We start from the raw sequence: 20274 nt of genomic DNA, 5'->3' as shown, positions 1-20274 counted from the left end.
CCTGGTTTGGCTGTGAACACAAAAGCACTTTTATCATCCAGGAAACTCAAAGTGAAGACTGTTTTTTTGTGTGTGTTTTTTTTTTTTTTACTTTGAACTTTCTAATGCATGAATTAATTTTACATTATTAGTTTTAGCCCATAAACCACTCCATTGATCAGCCATTATCCAGTTTTAAACAGATATTTGGAAGCTTGAAATGTCACAGTAATGAGCCATTTTCACATTTATTTGGTTGCAGTGTAAAGATTTTGCTTAATGAATGTGATGTGCCTAAATAGAAAACAAAATCTGAAATTTGGTAACTGCCTATCTGATGTGATTTGATAAGCAGGTCAAATTTAGCATAAGCTTTAGATTCAATAAGATCAGTAGCTGTTGTTTCACTACATTGGTATGTGAAGAAATAGCCTCAGTTTAACACTGTAACAGTCCAATCAGTGAAAACAGGAGAGTAACGTTGGCGCCTGGTGGAGATCTTTATGTCCCTCATTTCTTAACTATTTCTCATCTTGAAACGACTCAAATGTAAAATGACTGATATGTTTTACTCCAACAAGTAGTAAACTGTAACTGATTCCATATGTATCACTTACATATGGTGCATATGTATAATAACCACATCCGGTACGGAACAACAATAGTGTTGCAAAAATTACAATGATTTTATTAAAAGGTTTTCAAAAAAAATTAGAACTAAATAAATACATAAATGGAAAACAGCTAATGTACAAAAAATATTAAAATCTGCTAAAACAAATCTGCTTCATTTAAATAATGCTGCAAAACTGCATAAAATAAAAAGGCTATTTATATAAGTAAACAAAACTATAAAATATAAAAAAATAATGAGGATAGATAAAAGCCAATAACTATGACATATATGAAAATATAAGGGAAAAATATAAAACTGAATTGAATATGTTTATTATTCAGTATCTTAAGCAAAAAATAACACATAAATAGAACTAAAAAACATTTTTTTTAATGAGAAAAATATTAATCCATTTATTTTAGTTCCAGGTCCAGATAGGGGCTACATGGTGTCACAGTTGGTGGAACTGTTGCCTTGCAGTAAGAAGGTTGTGGGTTTGAATCCCAGCCTGCAGTCTTTCTGCATGGAGTTTGAATATTTTCCCAGTGCATGTATGTTTCTCTCTTGGTATTCCAGCTTCCATCCACAGTTCAAAACATGACTGACGGTTAATTATTTTTCCTAAAGCTTCCACTTTGTCATGATTTTCAAAATGTCATCAGATGAATATTTATTTTTATGGTATTTATAATAAGTCTCCATCCTTATAAAAGCTTGTTTGCTGTGGTGAATTCTGTACCGTTGTTACTATGAAATGACTCCTCCTCATCCCTTCCTGTATGCTGGTATTTCTCCACCCTCTGCCCTCTAAACATATAATTTGCTGTAGATCACTGCAGGAGAATTTCCCACTGCGGTTGGTCCGCTGACATCATTGCAACCATGCAAACGTACTGTGCTGGCTGGAGTCAATGGTTGTCCTCATCCAGTGTCGTTATGAGGAAAGCATCTCCAATAATCGGGCATTAGGGAGGCCCCTAATTGCTTTATGTAATAATGTGCCGTCGTGATCTTCTGGGAACGATGAATGTTGGAACACCCGGCCACCTCATCGTCTCTATTCTTCATTAAAACACAAACGTCAGCGCTGTTCAGGCAACAAAGGGGCGATTTACTGAGGCTGCTTGAAGGACATGTTCAAATGCTCTCACTGGGTTTATTATTAGAAACTTGTGAGCTTTTGTTGACTTTACATTTAAATAAATTCCCTATTTACTATTTATACCAATGAGAAGAGAACATCTGAAAGGACTACACAAAGTCCAACAGGCAGCCAAACACAAAATGTTAAACTTTTCCACTGTTGGTCAAATTACAACTGAAAACTTTAAAATGTCTCCCTCGGATTTTATGTGATAAACTAGAGCCTAGTCGTACACAACTGACTTTTTTTTCCAGTATTAATAGCATTTTCTGACCATCTCTTTTCTGAATTTACCTCAGTGCAAATACTATGCAAACCTCCACCCACTGGTTTGATTTGTTTTCAAACAGCACAAACAATTCACAACACAGACGTGTTATAAATTTCCAGCTTCACCTTACAGACTTCTGCATTTTGGATGAATCTACACAATAATGTTCTGCAGTCAACCATTCTCCATCATCAGGTCCTGTCAGCCTGAATCAGTAGCTAATTATTTCAGGCTAATCTGAGTTTAGACATGATGTGGAGACCCACAGCTGCTCTTAATTCAAGATTTCAACAATTCAATAATTCAAATACTCACTAAAGGTCTCCACTTTAAATAATCTTGGAAGTCAAAATGTAATAAAGTTGCACTAATTTGCGAAATTGCAGCAACCAGCAGAGGGCGAACTTGCTACAAAGAATTTCCTGCTCAGATGTGAGCAATTGGATCAGAAACTTGACCTGATGCAGGGTGTGGCACATCAATCAGCTGAGAATGTCAATCTAATTCATTTGCATCAATGAATCGTCAAATGTTCTGCTTTCAGAACCTCATTGGTTATGTATTTATTCATTTGTGGTCACAGCCTGTGTGCATTTCTTAAGTGTGTGTGTGTGTGTGTGTTGGGGGGTGTTTGTGACAGAAGAGTGCCACAAAGCAGCTCTGTGACATGTGGTGTGGATCAGGATTCATAAAACCAAGTGACGTCTGATGCAATTTCTAAATTATTCTGAAGGCGTTGAAGAACTTCTCGAATTCTGGCTTTGAACTGTTTTTCTCCTTTTTTCTTTCATTCTTTTCTTGAGTCCAAACACATGTTGACCAGCTATCTTCCAGGGGCGGCAGCATTCCTGACCTAAAAAGTCCCAACAGTTGGTTTTCATAATCACACTGCCACACAGCTGACAGCAAGATGAAACCTTGTTTTCTGCGTTTTCCTTTTGAACATAAATCATTGTAAAGACCTCATTTGTTTTGAAGTTTTTTTCCAGTTCACCAGCTTTATGCGTTATTATTCTTTAATCAATGCAAAAAACATGTATGTTAACTGAAAAGACAGTACATGTGGAGAATCATCACCACTTTCACAGTTCAATTGCTCTCTGTGGCCATTAGAAAAACAATGCACTTATTTCCAGACATAATGAAGTCTCACAGACAGCATAAAAAAGGCACCAGGCAGGAGATGCTCAGCAGGAACTATTCATAATAGAAGCCACACAATGGAGGCTTTATCTTCAGTAGCAAATAACAGAACCTGATTATGCAGAAAAAAAGAAAGTGCACGATGATTGCTATGTTTTTAAACTAGAAAGTTAACTCACTTTTTGTAAGACATTGGACTAATCCTACACCTGCAGCCAATTTTCGATCCAGCGACTTTCTCCAGATGGATGTGATTTCACCTTTAAACAAAAATCTGAATTTATCTTTGGTCTGGCTTTCAGACTTGTCTAGCTGCTTTGTTAAAATTGGAATCAATTAGAAGTTCAAACAAATTAAGTGCCATTAATTTAGCTGATGAAATACTAAAAACATCCAAAGAAGGAAAAAAAAAGTCCGCCTGGGTAGTTTTTTGTCTTATAGCAACATGGCTCTCCAACCAGGGTGGCATTTTTATCATGGATTGTACCTGCAATCCACACAGATTGTTTCACAATTTCAGGCTTTTTAGCTCAAGATATTACAAGGCCTACACATTTAATCATATCTAATTCACAATCAGATGGCTAAAACATGGATTGGGTTGTGTCACGATAACAAAGGTTATAAAACCTTTGTTGAGTTTGTGGAAATAGAATTACTAGAGAGAAGTTTTTAATGCTATTTTAGGATTAATGGATTGCACAAAAAAAAAACAAATCTTAACCTTAATTTAACTCATTAAACAAGATATATCTGCCAGGTGTGCATAGCCTTTGTGTTTTTCTTTGAGAACAAGACCTTTGTTTTGAAAAACTACTTGTTTAAGTTTTCCTGAAAATAGACACGTTCAGTTGCTTTGAACGTCCTCCATTAGTAAAATGTTTTCTGCACACAGGAATGGCTGAATTCAAATTATTTTCAGACCTTTTTAAACTGTTATCTGACTCATAAGCTGCTGCAATGATTTTTCTGAAAGGCTCAGACAGTTCTTTCACTTTTACCCTTGTTTTCACTCTCACTTCAACAGTCAGGAGCACGCCAACTACACATCTGATGTGTAAACATCAGAAACTTCCTTGAAAATGTTGAGTCAAAATGTCCTCTCCAACAGATATGAAACATTATTTTTGGACTTTAGCCATTGTAAGTGGCAAAAAAATCTTAAGGTACGCTTTTTTAAATTTCCTATAACATTTTCACCCATTCCAAAAGACAGAAATAAAATCCAAAAAAACACTTTTTGAAATTTGTAACTACTTGTTGACAGAAACATTTAAAATGTTTTTTATTATTATTATTTACATGTCTAAAATGTTTGGATAAACAGTTCTAAACTTGTTGTCACAAAATTTACCTAATGGGTTTAAATTGGTCATGGTTCATCCTCCAATTTGTGCCGTTAAACAAATTATAAAATCCATTGTAATTTTATTAATCGCATAATTTTTTCCAACAAGTACAAATTTCATAGTCAGTTGCTGAGCAAACATGAATGTGATCAAAAAAATTAGCCCGGGTAAATCATGAAACGTCCTGAGGAGGGTAGTGTTTGTTTTAAGGTGGCGCCGCGGATGGCGAGCACGTGAAACTGCGGGAGAGAGCAGCGCGTGAACGCCAGGGACCGAGACGTGGGGTCGAACACGCGGGATCTACTTCACGTCCAACTGGGGGAACTCAATTAACTCAAAAGTTACCGTGTAACTTGAAGTTCCCTCAAACAATAAAGGCCTCCTTTCAGGACGAACAGAAAGTCCGCGGTGCCTCCTTAACTGAGTGCTGGCACTTCAGAGTGGGGAGTGCAAAGGAGAGGGTCAGAAAGACTGGTGGGTGGGGATAAAGCCCTTTTGGGAGTGAGGAGGGGTGGGGGGAACTAAAAAAGAAAAAAAGAAAAAATCACGTGTTTGGAGATCAAAGGAGATCCGCTTTGTAGAGGAGGAGGAGGAGGAGGGTGAGAAAGAAAGAGGGAGGGAGAAAGCGAGGCAGCGTTGAGGCAATGTAATTGACAAGGCTCGCAGTGGTGAAATAAACACGCTTCGGCGCAGGGGCTCAGCTTTTATTGCACAATCCCGACTCCCTTTTTTTTCTTTTTTTCTTTTTTTTTTGGAGGCATTGCCCGCAGCGACTACACCTGATTCCAATTACCTTCACCCGATTAATTAATCCGTGTGAAATTATGTCCCGATCGGCGCAGATCAAGCCGGCAAGATGATGATTTTCCTAAGGAGAGGCTCGGCTCGGGTGCCCGACTCGGTGGTCCCGGTGATCTGGCTGCTGGCCGCTTCTCTGGGCGCCGTTCTCGCCAAGGATACAGCCTTTGTGGAAGTGGTGCTGTTCGAGTCCAGTCCCAATGGGGATTATACTACCTACACGACTGGCTTGCAGGGACGGTTCTCCGAAGCTGGAGCCACTATCAGCGCGGAGGGGGAGATCGTTCAAGTACGTGTTTTTATTCTAAGCTGCTCCGCAGAACCGGGCGACACCAGAATCGGGCTGCAGTTTCACCAAGCTGCCCTCTATAAAACTTTTTTCCACAGTGGCTGTGGGGGAGCTGACAAGATATGTCGTGCGCGCGTGTGTGTGTGTGTGTGAGAGAGAGAGAGGATGGTACTAAAGCCTTCAAGCATATGCGGTCACAAGATGGCTCCTATCTTGTGGAATTCATTCACAGGGAAAACATGCTCTTGCAAGTTATTTTGTTTGATAACTGGTGCGCACTTTTCAGTCATTTGCGCTGAAATAGTAGGGGGAGTTTTTTTTTTGGTAACGCATCGCAGAGCGCTGTGAAAAGTTCGTAAACTTTCACCAAGCAGGTTTTCGTGTGTGTGTGTGTGTGTGTACGTGTTTCGCAATAGCAGCAACACTACGCGTGTATTTATGCGCATGTTTGACTTTTTTTGGATCACGTTCTAATGCAAATTTCCGCGTAAAATTGTTTTGCACACATGATCGCTACCAAGTTCCAAACATAAACATTAATTTGTACTTTGCCACATATAAAGGCTTTATTCGCCCACATTAAACTTTTTTTTTTTCTTTTTTAGCTGTTGTTGCATTTAAAAAAAGTAACTTTCATACAAATATGTAATATTTTATTTCCTGGACCCTAAACGCGTCAAGTGCACTTGGCCGGAGCTGCAAGTGTTCGGATCGGGGGAGTCGGGGGGAAATATGGAGCTTTTCCTCGCTTCAAGGTGTTTATTTGAAGTTTTATGGGCTAATTCTTTCCTAATCTGCTTGGCCACCGACTACAGGGCAGCACAGAGTTCTCTTCTTGTGCAGTGCCAGGGCTTTTAATGACCTTAAACTTGATAGAATCCTGAGGTGCACAGCTCCTTCAAATTCTTTTTTCCTCTTCCCCTTCATATTTCCAAGCCTCTTCTGGGTAATGCATATATTTAGTTGCCTTTAAAACCAAAACTGCAGTAAAGTTGATCTGCACTTACAAAATTATAGACACAAGTTCTCTTTTAGTTTAGGGTCAGTTTTCTGGAGATGAAACTCGGCTACCAGTGATTTGTTGCAGGGAAGCTGCAGAATTAGAAGCTAAACATGCATTTGACTTTGCATCATTTGAGGGATGCTGCATTGTTGCATTGCTGCAAAGTGTCCACCATGACACATTTGTCCTCCTCCTCTTTGCTCATCTACATTGTTTGTACAACTCAGCATCTTCTAAATGCGTCCCTACAGTTTTGTTTTTCTCCAAAGAGCCTTTGACGTTAGGAGAAAGCCGATATGTGGTGAACAGAGGTAGGGATAGTGATGGTCACTCGGCGCCACTGCGTAACCGCACAGCTATGCCGGACCTCAGCTTTACATCAGAACCCGCATCTATTTAGGTTTCCTTTCTTTACAAACATAGCTGCTGACCACTTGGAGACAGCTTGGGCTGTAATGAGCGGCGGCCCGTCCAACGCAGAGCAACTGTCTTAAATTTCTTGTACCTTCTATTCTGCCAAATATATATATATATATATATATATATATATATATTCCCCCTTTTAGGTTTCTGAGTCGGAACTGGCAATAAATGACAATCTGGAGAACATAATTTTTAAAGGGTATCACGTTCTATAGCGTTACAACATTCCTGTAAAGTTTCTGGAAATCCTTGTGATGTTTTAAGAAGTGAAATTATGTTAAACCAAATATTTAGGTAGTATTCAGTTATCAAGTGTGACCCCTCGGAACCACAACATTGGGTTTGTGGAGTATTTTGGTCTTTTTTTGCTGCTTGATCAGAACCCTGAGCAGGTATGGGTTCTAATGGACTGCAGACGGAGTGGGGGGCGGGCAGAGGGCTGTGTTGGCTCTGTTCCTGAGTAAAGATCCAACCACAATCACCACATGTACTCTCCCAACTCTCCTTTTCGAATTCCCTGAAGTTAACACAGCCTCGGCTCTGCCTGAAGAGTGCGAAAAGTGGCACACGCCGCTGGGGCCAAAAATAATAAATTAAGTTAATTTGCTTTTGCTCTCTTTCAGAGGGTCGGGGTTGGGGAGCACGATGATGTAGATTTGGCCCGGTTGCCAAAACCCCAGGCTCCTCCAGCCAGTCCCCACGTTGCCACAGCTCAGCTCTATAAATCATTTTAAAGTGTCAGTGTCTGCGTAGCAACAGGAGCTGAATGGCAACTTTGACTGAGCTTTGATTTTTTTATTTTTTTTTTTTTTTTTTTTTTTCTCTCAAAAACACGGAACATTTCTAAATATAGATAGTTGTGTATGTATGTCGTCTCCTTTTGAAGAAAAAAAAACGGCGTTATAGCTCTTTTAGTGTCTTGGGAAATGGAGAAGCAGCAGTTTTGTGTCAAGAGCAATTAAATGGAGAAGCTTTAATTTAGGAAACTGGATGTTTGTTCATTTGATCCACTAAAGTCTATTCAGCTTCTAATGCTCTGCTTTCCAAATATATCCATTCATTACACTTGATCTTGATTTGCATTTCTCACATTACTGTCACAGACTTCAGTGTTTCTTATTGGGATTTTATGAGAGAGACAAACACAAAGCAGTGATTGATTTTGAAGCGGAGGGAAAATGATGCATGCTTTTCTCAATTTTTATCAAGTAAAAATCGTAGGCGTGTATTTGTGTTCAGCAACCTTGAATCAAAACTTTGTAGGAACATCTTTCACTGCAGTAGCCAATGTAAGTCTTGGGTTACCAGCTTTCCATATTTAAAAACTTCTTGAATAAATTAAAATCAAATGGAAAGTCCCTGAACATCATTTTTCTTGCTCTCTTTTACACTTGGGTCAAGGCTTTGACTAGGTTGTTTAAACACAGTAACGTGTTTTGGTCATTGTAGCTCTGCTGTATGGTTAAAGTTGTCCTGTCCCAGCTCTTCTTTAGCTAGCTTCCTCCAGCTCCTATCAACTCGCTGCAGAAAATGATGCATTCATGATGCTGCCACTACCGTGTTACACACTGTGCGTGGTTGGAGCCAGATTTGAGGTGTGCAGGACTAATTGCTGTTCTGTCAGTGGTTTCTCCCTCCTCAGATGTGGATCTCTGCTGCTTCTTTTGATTGCTTCATTGTGTTTAAAGCTCGTTTTAGATGAATGGCCATGTGATGATTTGGAGTTGTCTCATCATTTCTCTGTTCCCAGATGACTGACTGACTCCCTGAGATGTTCCAAACTTGAAATATTGTTTTATAACCTGAACCTGATTGATTTGGTGAGTTTGATTTGGGTTAAGTTAAAACCATGCCACTTGAGGAGTTCTGGGTAAAATATTTACAGACAAAAGTGTTTTTCAGCTTGAATGCAAAATGTGTGTATATATTTTATATAGTTGTGGCTCAATTTCTGCTCTGTGTTGCTTTGCATCAAATGACCTTCTGTTGAGTTTGTATAATCCAGTTAACGATGAATCGATTACTAAATTATGTGACGATTATTTTAATATTCGTGATTGATCTGATTAATCGTTTCAGCCCTAGTGCCCAGGACGGACGTTTCTCACTGTTTTAATCCTCCTTGCTGCTGACAGCTCTCCTGATCCGTACCGCTTCGCAGCGAAGGGCCATCTGCCGCTCATCATTTCTGCGCTCTTCATCGCTGCGCCGCTCTGCCTGTCGCCGGGCGACCTGGAGATGCACGAGCTCACATCTGCCTCTGATTTCCAGCGGAGCCGTACTTGTCGGCGTGCGACTGAAGAAGCCGGGACGTGGCAGGGGCACGCAGAGCTCCAGATGGAACTCATAGCATCGTCGGCCAGAACCAGAGGGAATAATGTGGCTTTTTCCTGACTTCCTCTCTGAGAGGACAGAGCATCCCTTGAATCCTGCTTCAAAAAAAAAGAAAAAACAAAAGATCTGGCTAGTTTTCTCAACTTCCACGAGCGGTTTGACCTTTGAACTTGATCTCCTGAAGCATCTAAAGAGCCTGCAGCCTTTTGTTTCCCACTGACTAAATGTTCAGGGGGGAAAGTGGTGGTTTTCAATTGAGACAACGATGCGCTGGAATACTGGAGCTCCTACCTTGCAGTTGGCAGGGCTTGTGTCGCGCTGCATTTAGACTATAATGAGAGCTTTAGTGGTTTAAGGCATCCAGCGCGCGTTCTCACCGCAGCCTGGAAACCCCAAGAGGCTATAATGGGGCCCGGGCCCAGACAGTAGGTGCCCCGGTCCGGGGCCACTCCCAACGCCAAAGCAACAGTAGCAGAGTACACAAACGCTGGTTTTGAAAGGTTGAAAGCGACGCTCCCTACTTTTTTCCAGTTATTGGCTTGGTGGTTGCAGCTGTATTTTAAGTGCTATCGTCTCTTAACCGCCACCCTGCTTCACTTTCATGTCTCAGCCAAAGTAATTTGAGGCTGCGTTTCTCCTCTTTTTGGAATAGAACAGACTAAACTGTTTTTCTCTTTCTCTTGCTTAACACCCCCCTCACCCCCCATCCTGCCCTTTCCTACACACTGTCTCGCCCCCAGTGTGGTATTTAAAATGGAGCCAAAAACTGTTACGCGTCCTAGACTGCAAGTGGATGATTTCAAGTAATGTTTACAAACCAATCAGCTAAGGCTAAGTAGTCTCTCAAACTAAATTGAGTCCTTTGGGAGCCTGTATATGGAGGCTGTTTTACTGGCAGATGTTCCCATCGACTCCTCTTATATCATTTCATGTTACTTCAGCAATGACAACAGGAAATGCTTATTTAATTTTTGGTTGAAGAAATTGTGTACTTCAGCACAGTGAATTTTTTTAAGGAATTATCTGGAGCATTTGCTGCCAAAGTTTTAAGCTAGTAGCTGTTTGCACATTCACTTCACAATTGAAGAGTTTCTTTTTGAAACTTTACTTGTCTGAAGGCAAAATAAGTTAAAATGCATTTTCCAGTTAAGATATTTTGGTTTGTAGTGACTGTCAGGGCACTACCAGACTGCTACACTTATTTAATAAACTTCTTTGTGTATATAAAAGACGTATACTGATAGTTTAGCTTGAGTTGTCTCAATGAGAGGTAGACAATGCACTAAGGTGTGGGCTAATTCCTCTGCTCTTCTTTGCTTTGTCTGCAAACCCACCCCTGATTTCACTCCCTGCCAGCAGCAGGTTCTGCACAGTAACGACACAAACTGGGTGCACAAACAACGTGGCATAATCTAAAACTGCTTATGCTTATGGTATGACTGTTTAATATTAAGTATGAAGCTACGGGATTGGCTTACTAGAACATTTTCAATAACAGATCGTCACACAGAGGGATTTGTGTGCGTAACAGGTGCTCACTCATGAGTCACCAAGTTGTTTGCTACAAGAATAATTCTTCTTTTTTTCATAAGTAGCTAAACTTTTTCCAACAACTTTCTAAGTTTATTGAAAATGACAACAATGTAAGTGGGGAATAAATCGGAAGTTAACGCCAAACATGAATCTTCGAAATTGTCATTTATTTACTTGGATAGCATTATGTAATGAGAAATAATTACAGCACTTTTGAGGAGCTTGAGTGTGGAACAATTAATGTTACAGCAAGTATGTGAATATGAAAAAGAGACAAAGTGTTAAAAGTAAAAAATAATAAAATGTGCTAAAAAGACATCAAATATTCACTACATAATGGGAAGAGTACAGCAGTGTCCATCATTGTTGATAGGAGTTGCTACAAACATCAATGATCTCATTGTCTCCACTAACAATTTGGTTTATTTTCAAGTGAGGGAAAAAAAATGAAAATTTTTATTTTAACCAGCTGAGAGGCAGTGGGTTGGCATTTCATTGTTTTCTCTGTTTACTGGTGAATCTACGCTTTTCTAATCTTTCTCAAACGTTATATTTCTGTTTTCCAAACTCATTTTCCTCTCCTACCTCTGGCTCTTTTGATCTTGACTTCTACACCTGTGCCTCTGAGCCTCACTCTCTCCCTGTCTAAGGACAGATCTACCTAAAACCAGTGCGTGTTGGTACTGGTGGCCCCAGCAGCAACGGACTGACTGGCTGAGCTTTGATGTTGTCCGACCAGCTTTCTCTCCTCTCAGGGGACAGCTGCTCCCTTGTGTCGCTCCCCTCCTGATCCAACATTGATTATGTGTCCAAGTTTGTATGTCTGAGTGTCTTGTTTTGTCCCTCGACGCTTTTCTGATTAGGAAGCATTAGCCAGTTTGCCCAGAGGTTACACATTTTTCTTGGGAACGATGCTTGGGAAAAGCATCCAGGCGGGTGGAGAACTGTTTTATCTCTCAGTCTTCTGTTTTATCTCAGGCGGCTTTGAAAACTCGCTGACTGACCGGAGTCCTGAGTGGGATTTTGTTTTTTTGCGCAACACATGGTGTGCCTTCCCTTCGTTTTATGAAACGGTGCTGAAAGGCACAGTCCATCCTGACATCCCACATTTTTATCCACTGACACATGGGGTCCGCAGAACAAAGGCTAAGGGGTCGAGGGTTATAAAATGACAATGCTTGTAGTAGCTCATCCAGGCAGAGGCATCCTTTTGTTGTTGGTTAGGAATGTGCTGACTAACTGTGAAAGGCCACAATGCCAACTGCCTCCTTTGTTGAACTTTTTTATGTCAATGGACTAGAAAGGTAGGTGGACAGAAGGGCAGGTTTCCTGCTTAAATGTTCCTTGTTCTGCTTATTTTTAGCAGTCAGTCGTCTCTCTGATCTTTGTTTTTATAAAGGAGAGCTCGACTTATCAGAGATCTTCCTTACTTACCCAACTCCAGGAACACTGGGTTCAAAGTTCTGTCTTTTGTGTGCATCATTGCATAATGTGCAAGCCCATCCACAATGTTGATGTTAATGCTGTTTTAATATACAGGTTTTTGTGAAGAATATCACTTTAGTTTCCTGTTGCGACTGGTTGTGCGTGATTCTTTTTTATCAAAGGCATCAGAGACGGTTTTTTCTTTCATCTTTTTGTAAATGCATTCCTTTGCAGCTGTTGCAGAGGTCATTAACAGCATTCCAGTTGATTTCAGGTGAATGCTTCTGGCCCAAAATGCTAATGTCTTCTCACATCCCAGACCCCCTTCTACCTTCTCCTTATGTGTGTCCACCTGTGGGCACAGTGCTTTCCAAAAGTTTTCATACTCCTTGAACTCTTAAGGTTTTCATGTTAATTTTTTTGCTTACAAGGTGTGCTTTTTAGTTTGCATTCATGTTGATCCCCCTTTTTACGCTTAGAAAAGTCAAATTGCCTTCACTCATGTAATTACTAAGTATAGTCTGCTTTCCACTCTGTGAACATCTTACAAACCAATGTTCCATCCATCATCCGAAAATGAGAAGACTATTGCACAGACGTGGGGCCCATCAAAAATGACTGATGGGCCAATAAAGAAACAGCCAGGAGGCTTAAGGTAACTCTGGAGGAGTTGCAGGAGAAAACTGTTAGTTGTGTACTCTATAAACCTATGGAAGAATGCCAAGAAGGCGACGTATGTTGAAAGAAAGTCACTAGTTGAAGTTTGCTAGAAGCCATATAGAGACACAGCAACCATGCAGCAGAAACCAGTAAGGGACATGCAAAACGCCACATGTGGCGGTTAAGTAAAGGTAAACATCACTTTGAAGACGTTCTCCCCAACATGAAACATTGTGTTTGCAGCTCCATGGTGAAGGGAATCATGGGGAGTTGGACTGTAGGAAATGCAGGAAAGGGGTTGAAGAAAAACTGTTAAAGGTTGGAAGAAAACTATGAAACTGAAATGAAGTTTAACTTTACGCAGGAGGAAAAACAGAGCTTCAATGGATCTATGAAGCATATTTATATGTTTAGAATGGTCCAGTCAAAGTTCAGCTATAAATCCAATTGTCAACTCTGACAAAACTTGAAAATTGATGGTTGCAGATGTTCTCCGTCCAATCTGCCTGACTTCTGTTATAGAAGTAAGACTGGATAAAACTGGAAACAAAGTATTGACTCTTGGTGGCTGCATAGAAAGATGCAAATCTTTCATTTGTATATAAAATAAACTTAAGCCATTCATATTCATTTCACTATTATCCACTAATTTGATGTGGTTTGTCAAATAAGAACCTATGAAAATGTTTTGTGTGAAATGTGAGAAAACTTGGGTATGAGTATTTTCACAAAGTGCTAAAGCAGTAACATAATGAGGCCAGAGGCGTGATGGATTGGACCTGCTTGGTCAGATGAGAACAAGCTGGGTTATCTCTGCATGCTTATTTTTCCTGCAGAGCGCTGCGCCGCAAGTCTCCTGAGTAACGATATCGCTGCATCTATCGCGGCTCTGGCAATAAGAAAGCGGCCTAGATTTTCAATATAAAAAATGTCTTTTATATTGTTCCTGTATCAGGGGTACCTCTCAAAACACGGGGGACACATGACTTTAAAAAAAAAAAATTTATAGGGTTTGTCTTTCCTGAAAACTATTTTAAAAAAGGCAAATATGTTCTCTTTCTGCTGTTTCTGGACTGGTGGTACAGCATAGGAAAAGTATCAGAACTCTACTTTCCTTCCCCTCTCTCTGTCAGCGGCCCTGGCCATGCCGCCGCCTCCACCGCTCGCTCCGACTCCTGGACCCTGAACAGGGAGGGGCCTGTGTGGCTGGGTGAATAGCTTGCCGGGAGTCTTGCCGCTGGTGTAAACCACATGAATGCGCTGCCTGAGCAGATAGTATCAGTCGAGGCGGGGAGTCCTGGGAGGCCACGGTGCTCGGCACAGTTCCGCGTGCTAACATCAAAGGCAGAACCAAAGGGGGGGAGCGGGAGAGAAGCAGAGCGAGGAAAGAGAGAGTGAGAGAAAAAGGAGCGAAGGCTGGGCCAAACTCTTCAAAGGCCTCTATGACTAATGCCAGCGTTGATATGCGGAGCTGCAAAACTGAATGATGATGTAATTGCAGGCCTTCGAGCTAAATCCGCTCCCATACAAATAAAGGTGGAGATGTTGCTTATGTGCAAGAAGACATACCCATCGAGTGTTTTCAGGCTTAAAGTCAGATAGCTGAACATATCGCTCTACTGCTACAGGTTTGCATTGTGACAGAAAACTTTGATTCTAGTGGACGTTTCCAAAGTACACATCGGCTGGAACAGCATAGTGTCTCTGTAATGTTTATATAGAGCTTCTGTTTGTGTTTGATAAAATGTGCACATCTACTTCCCCTGTAATGTGTGCTAAGCTAAGCGTGACCACAGATCTTTGTAAACCGCCTCCAGCAGGCTGATAACTCGTAGTTGGCTTCCATGATGGCACAAAAAGGTGCTTCATACCGGACACAGTTTTGCTTTCAGAGCGCACAGCTATAATCTGCTATTAGCTATTTGCATATCTTTGTGCTTGTTTTTCTGATCCCAGTTTGGTGATTTTGCTTCCTTTTTGATGTTTAACTGGCAGTAAACACCTGTGCCGTCTTTCATTTGAAGTTCCTGTATGAATTTGGAAGCCAAAGCTTGCAGCATAAAGCTTTTGTTGCTAGTTGAAGAGATGGAGAGACCCCCTTTTTCCAGCACAGTGAGACTGTAGCGCTTGTCGGCAGTCGCAGGATCGTCCAACTGGTCGTTTTTATTTTAAAGTGAGGAGACGGAACACAAATCAGAAAATCAGTCAAAGAATTGATTTTCTCAATTATAGCTGCTGCCATTTGCAAATGTAATTCCTGAATAACTAAAGTTATAAAAAACTTCAGCTTTGTACTTGTTAGAAATGTACCTGTCTACTGAAATTTCTAGTACTTTTTATTAAGTAGAAATTTTCTTTATGTTGTAATACATCGTCACAAACATCATCAACCTCATTTTATTATATTTGCCATATTTGAACCCTGATCAAACAAAGAGTTCACCTCCTAGTAACTGCATCTCCTTACAATAAACTATAAAACTATTGGAATTGGAAAAACCTGACAATTTGATTTTTCTAACTCATTAAAATGATTAAAAATGCAAAATTATAAAACTCCAAAAGGATGAAAAGACCAACATGTAAAATCCACATGGCAAAAAAGAAAGTCGGTCCAAATGTAATGCACAGTTTTGTGTAAAGCTGTCCACAGAATCATAAGCATTGATTCTAAATATTTACAGAATTCTTTTCATAGAACTTCTTATCCATACTTACCAGCCATGTGTATCATGCAAAACATTTTGAGATGCTGATAAAGCTAAAAGAAGATCACTGAAGTAATCGATGCTCCCAAAAGAACATTTTGACTTTTCTCTAGACTTTGATCAGTTTGCCTAATCAATTTGACATTTTCCGTCTAATGCATTGCCTTTTTGTACTTAATCATAGCATAATCCATTTCCACCTTCTAAATCCTCAGGAAAAGGTCAGGACAATAACTCCTGTCCAGCTGTGGCCATTTCTTTGTCCTTGCACTCCATCTGTTCATATTACTTTATTGCCCATTACAGCAGGTCACTGAGTTGAGTGACAACAGGAAGGAGTGATCATATTTTTGTGGATATAGGGTGCACTTCATCATTTGTATCGCTCTACTGACGCACCTCGCATTTATCCAGGTCCATTCCTCTGTCGCATGTCTCTGTAGCAGCAGCACTTTTCATTCTTGGCTGTTTTTGAAGAGGCCAAGTTATTCTGGGGTGATTCCATGGACAGTTTGTCCAAACACACTTGGCTCTCTAATGACAAGTTGTCCCTTGACATGTCAGGGAATGTAACTTCTCAGAATGCTGTTTTGAGAGAAAGTAGAAATGGGTTTTGAGATGACGGGAATAACAGAAAAAGATGAACCAGTTCAGAGCTGTCGCTATGCTGTCTGCATCCCACAGGCATGTGCCAAAGTCCAACTGTCACCCCGGGGTGACATGCATCCCGCAGGCATGTCGAAGTAAACATCTCTGGGTATGTGGCGCTGACATTTGGACAGTGGCCTCACCGTATACTCTTGGAAGGAACATTTTATCCTTCACAAAATATATGTTCAGACTAGATTTATCCAGAAGAAATGGTTTCTTTCCTAAAGTTAGCCTTTGGTTTACTTCTAGGGATATTTATTTGTTTACAGTTTTAACCTAAGCTAACCTTTGAGCTTAGATGACACATTTTAATCTTTTAATTGCTGGAGCCATAATTGCTTAAATTATTGTTTATAAAGCCTGTGCTATTTGAGTTTACTTTTAATTTAGCTTCTTCTGAAGACAGCATTTGGACATCTTCAGGTCCTCTTTGTCATTTCCTGAAGGAACCTGTAACTAGTTGTGTTTCAATGGACCATATAATTGTGCAAATTGGAATTCCAAAAATAAATTATCTTAATGGAAACACAATTTAAAAAAAACCTCACATTTACCTCATTCCACCTGTAGGATGAGGTGGGTGTCAGGTGTATTGAAATTAGTGTATTTTGCCAAACTGCAATGGAGAAACTTTTTTCGGATCATACGAGTCATGTGATCAATAAGCAGATGTTACTATTGACAGAAAAGATGAAGATGATGTCAGAAAGTGGTAGGATGATGAAGACACGGCATGTTTTTAAATTACTTACTGTGCGACCAAACTTATTCACGTGTGATTTTGTTTCTTAATGGAAACACAGCATTTGCAGAATTGTGTTTCTTCATCATTAGTGTGATATCAACCAAGTTTTGCATGCATTTGTAAAGAAACACGGCTACTGTTGCACCTTGAATCCTCAAAACAAGTGGAGATGGATCCATATGAATGATTTGGCTGGTGTCGTAATGACACAGGTTGTGATATTTAAATAAAATAACGCTTTGGGAAGGATATAGTGCAGTTCACCAGGTGCATAAATGTCCATCAGTTGCACATATGGGACAGATCACACTTCAGTCTGCTGTAGAGTTTATGTTTGAAATCATGAAACAAAATCAAATGTAGGCATCAACATTGTGTGGTGTGAAGTCTGGTGAAACATCTATATGATTTGAGAGTTTGAATTGAAGACATTTATTTGATGCATGTTATATGCATAAGAGGTTTTAACAGCTAGAATCAGAGAGATATTCAGCATGCGTTTGTGTCGAACTCTTAAGTTTACCCCAGTGAATTATTCTCAAGACTATGGAGGTTCTGTGACGTTGGCCTTATCTATAAAAGTGCACACCTGAGTGGGATGCAGATTTAATAGAGCCGGCTCTATTAAATCATGCAAGGCCAGAGACTGTGTAAAGACGGATTTCTCTTTGAGGCAATACTGTAAAACATTACTGCTGTCCTCGGCAAAAATGTAGGAGGGACGTAAACATCCAGAGATATGAAAGAATAAAAAAGGCATTTCTAGTATCTGTATTCACCGTTTGTTGAATTGTTGTCGCCATTAGCTCAGTTTTCAGCATTTTTCAAGAGAAACTATCAAAATTTTAGAAGTTGCCATTGCCACGCTTCAATTTACTGGTGGAAGCATTTACCACTCCAGTCAATTAAAACGACTAAAGCTCAGTAGAATAAAGCAAAGTCTAAAAACTATAATATCAGTTAGAGTGTCGAAAAAGGAACAAACATTGAATTTTAATTTTAAAATAAAGCTGTAGAAAACACAAATAACTTGACCCTTCACCTTAAACACAGACATATTGATTGTCCAAAGCTCTAAATGTGGGTATTGGCCATTTCTTCCAGGTAGCATTCCCACTTCATTACAACCAGGTGATGGCTGTTTATTGGAAGACTCATATTGTTGCTCTTCAGGGGGATGTCCTGATTTTTTTTTTTTTTTTTTCATCTTTTTTTCCCACACAACTTCAACACAAAACCCACTCATTAGAGATGAGACACTGTGAGTTTTGGATTGTCCACTTCATGTTTACTGGTCTTAGTTTGACTGAGGCGCCTCGGTCGTCTTCAAGTTGCTTTTTCCCAAGTGGATCATGTTTTGGTCTGCAGTGTGCAGATCTTTGCCATTACAAGAGCTTTTGGAGAAGTTGGTCATTGCTTATTCTGAAGATGTGGTCCAACCACTGCACTGTGTGTTCCTTGATTTGTACTTTAATAGCTGGTTTTAGTTGGCATCACATTCTCTGATGGCGTTTGTCTCTTTCAGGTCTTGTAGAGACAAGCACGTCTCATCCGTTTGAAAAAACCTCAAGTTTGTTCAAATCTTGTTGGCGAAAGGCCCATGCCTTGACTCCATAGACAAGGCTGGACAAACAACATTGGTCTCTGGGGAGGTTTTGGATTTCTTCTTGGTGTACCATTGGAGGGATGCGAAAGCCAAAGCCCAAGAACCAGCTCAGCAGTGGATTTCCACTTCTGAAGCCGCCTTTTTCTCTGTTAACATTGAACATTTTATCTTCCACTCCTGTTGAGTCAGAACCCATCAGGTGATTAACGATGAATGAACATCATTTATTATTAACAAATGTCTATGCTGGTTTTAAAATGGAATGGTGCAGATGATATCTGTAGCCTTGACAACAGCTGATTACAGAATTATTCAATTTCCTTTTAAAATCTCTGCAGCTGCCTCATGTAGAAGTTTTGCTTTTGGTATGAAAATATTTGCACCACCAACTCTGGTGCTTTAACTTTAGAGTTGTGTAGTTTTCTAGAATCTAATATGTGAAACAGAATTGAACCTTGTCTTTGAACCAAACTGATGAAACATCTTCATAGTTTTTGCTCATACTGACAACATATTTCCTCCGTCACTGTCAGCTTGAAATTTAGTAATCACTCCATTTTATTTCAAATACCTTCTACTAAAAATGTGGTTTGTGTTCGCTCAGATAGCCTTATATATGAATTTCTCATCATGCCTGCCACTACTCTGAGGTTTTCCGGCATTGCTGCTTCTAAGTGATAAGAGGATGGTGACAATTTTACAGTAGGCTAACTGGCGAGATTCAGTCATGCTTTTTTATTACATCCTCCATCCTAAAGGAAGAGGTTATGACTTTTCCTTTGGCAACCACTTCTGTAGTTGGCTTTTCTGCAACATTGCTTCAAGCTAAGCTCATGGACAGAGGATTTGGTAATGTACTGATGCATGCGTTCATTGTAATTATTGTTTTGCAGAAGCCGAGGTTTGTATTGCCCTGGCAACGAGAAAGGCTCAGAATTTAAATTAGAGTTTGTAGTGTTTTGGACAAAGTTCTTGGTTGGTCTGAGTCGTGTACCGAAACTTTTAAGTTGTGTGTAAACCTGAAAGGACGGATAATCCCTGCAGCTTTCTGTAAAATCTTCTCTGTAAGATTACAGGTTCATCTGTTTGCACGTCATTTCCCTTCCTCTCTTTCATGAGTTCCTCTTTTTTTTTTTGTTCAGTCCAGGAGGGAAAGGGGAGGGTGTATAAATGTGAGACCACACATGCTGTGTCAATGTTTGCTGGAATAATTAGAGACAATGTGGGCCAATAACAGGAGGAGTGCAGTAACCTGAACTCACTTTGTTCTGTCCCGACAGCAACACAAAAGCCATTCAGAGTCCCGCAGATCGGCGGGCTCAGAACGGGAACAACTGCAGTTTTCTGCCCGGCCGCAGCGCGCAGCTCCGAGGATCAGCGAGAAAACAGACCAGTTTCCAGGGACTTGGCTTCCTGTGCCAGCTCAAAGTGATGCTGATGTCACTCTAAAGGCTTTTAAAGCACAGCCTGTAAATCCCTGCCACCAACCTCATCCCAAATAAAAAAAAAAGAAGAAAAAAACAAAACCCTACCCCTTGTCACCCTTCCCAGTCATCCAACACATGTCCCTGGCTTAGAGGGCCCTCTTTAACTAGAG

At 40.2% G+C, this 20274-nt stretch overlaps 1 protein-coding gene across 2 annotated transcripts in view; it reads left to right on the top strand.

Moving 5' to 3' along the window:
- The first annotated feature begins 4458 nt into the window (after positions 1-4458).
- The window catches only part of znrf3 (zinc and ring finger 3), an 82847-nt gene continuing 67031 nt past the window's right edge, over positions 4459-20274 (top strand). Inside the window, exon 1 of one of the 2 annotated variants that reach the window (XM_007547454.2) lies at positions 4459-5589. In XM_007547454.2, the coding sequence (XP_007547516.1) occupies positions 5359-5589 (231 nt within the window). In that variant the 5' untranslated portion in view covers positions 4459-5358. The remainder of the gene's footprint in view (positions 5590-20274) is intronic. The other variant, XM_007547453.2, reaches the window with a different exon arrangement.

The sequence above is a fragment of the Poecilia formosa genome, unplaced genomic scaffold (assembly GCF_000485575.1).
Source record: "Poecilia formosa unplaced genomic scaffold, Poecilia_formosa-5.1.2 Scaffold20, whole genome shotgun sequence".
NCBI lineage: Eukaryota > Metazoa > Chordata > Actinopteri > Cyprinodontiformes > Poeciliidae > Poecilia > Poecilia formosa.
The sequence above is the reverse complement of the archived record's forward strand: the minus strand, read 5'-3'. Positions and strand labels throughout refer to the sequence as shown.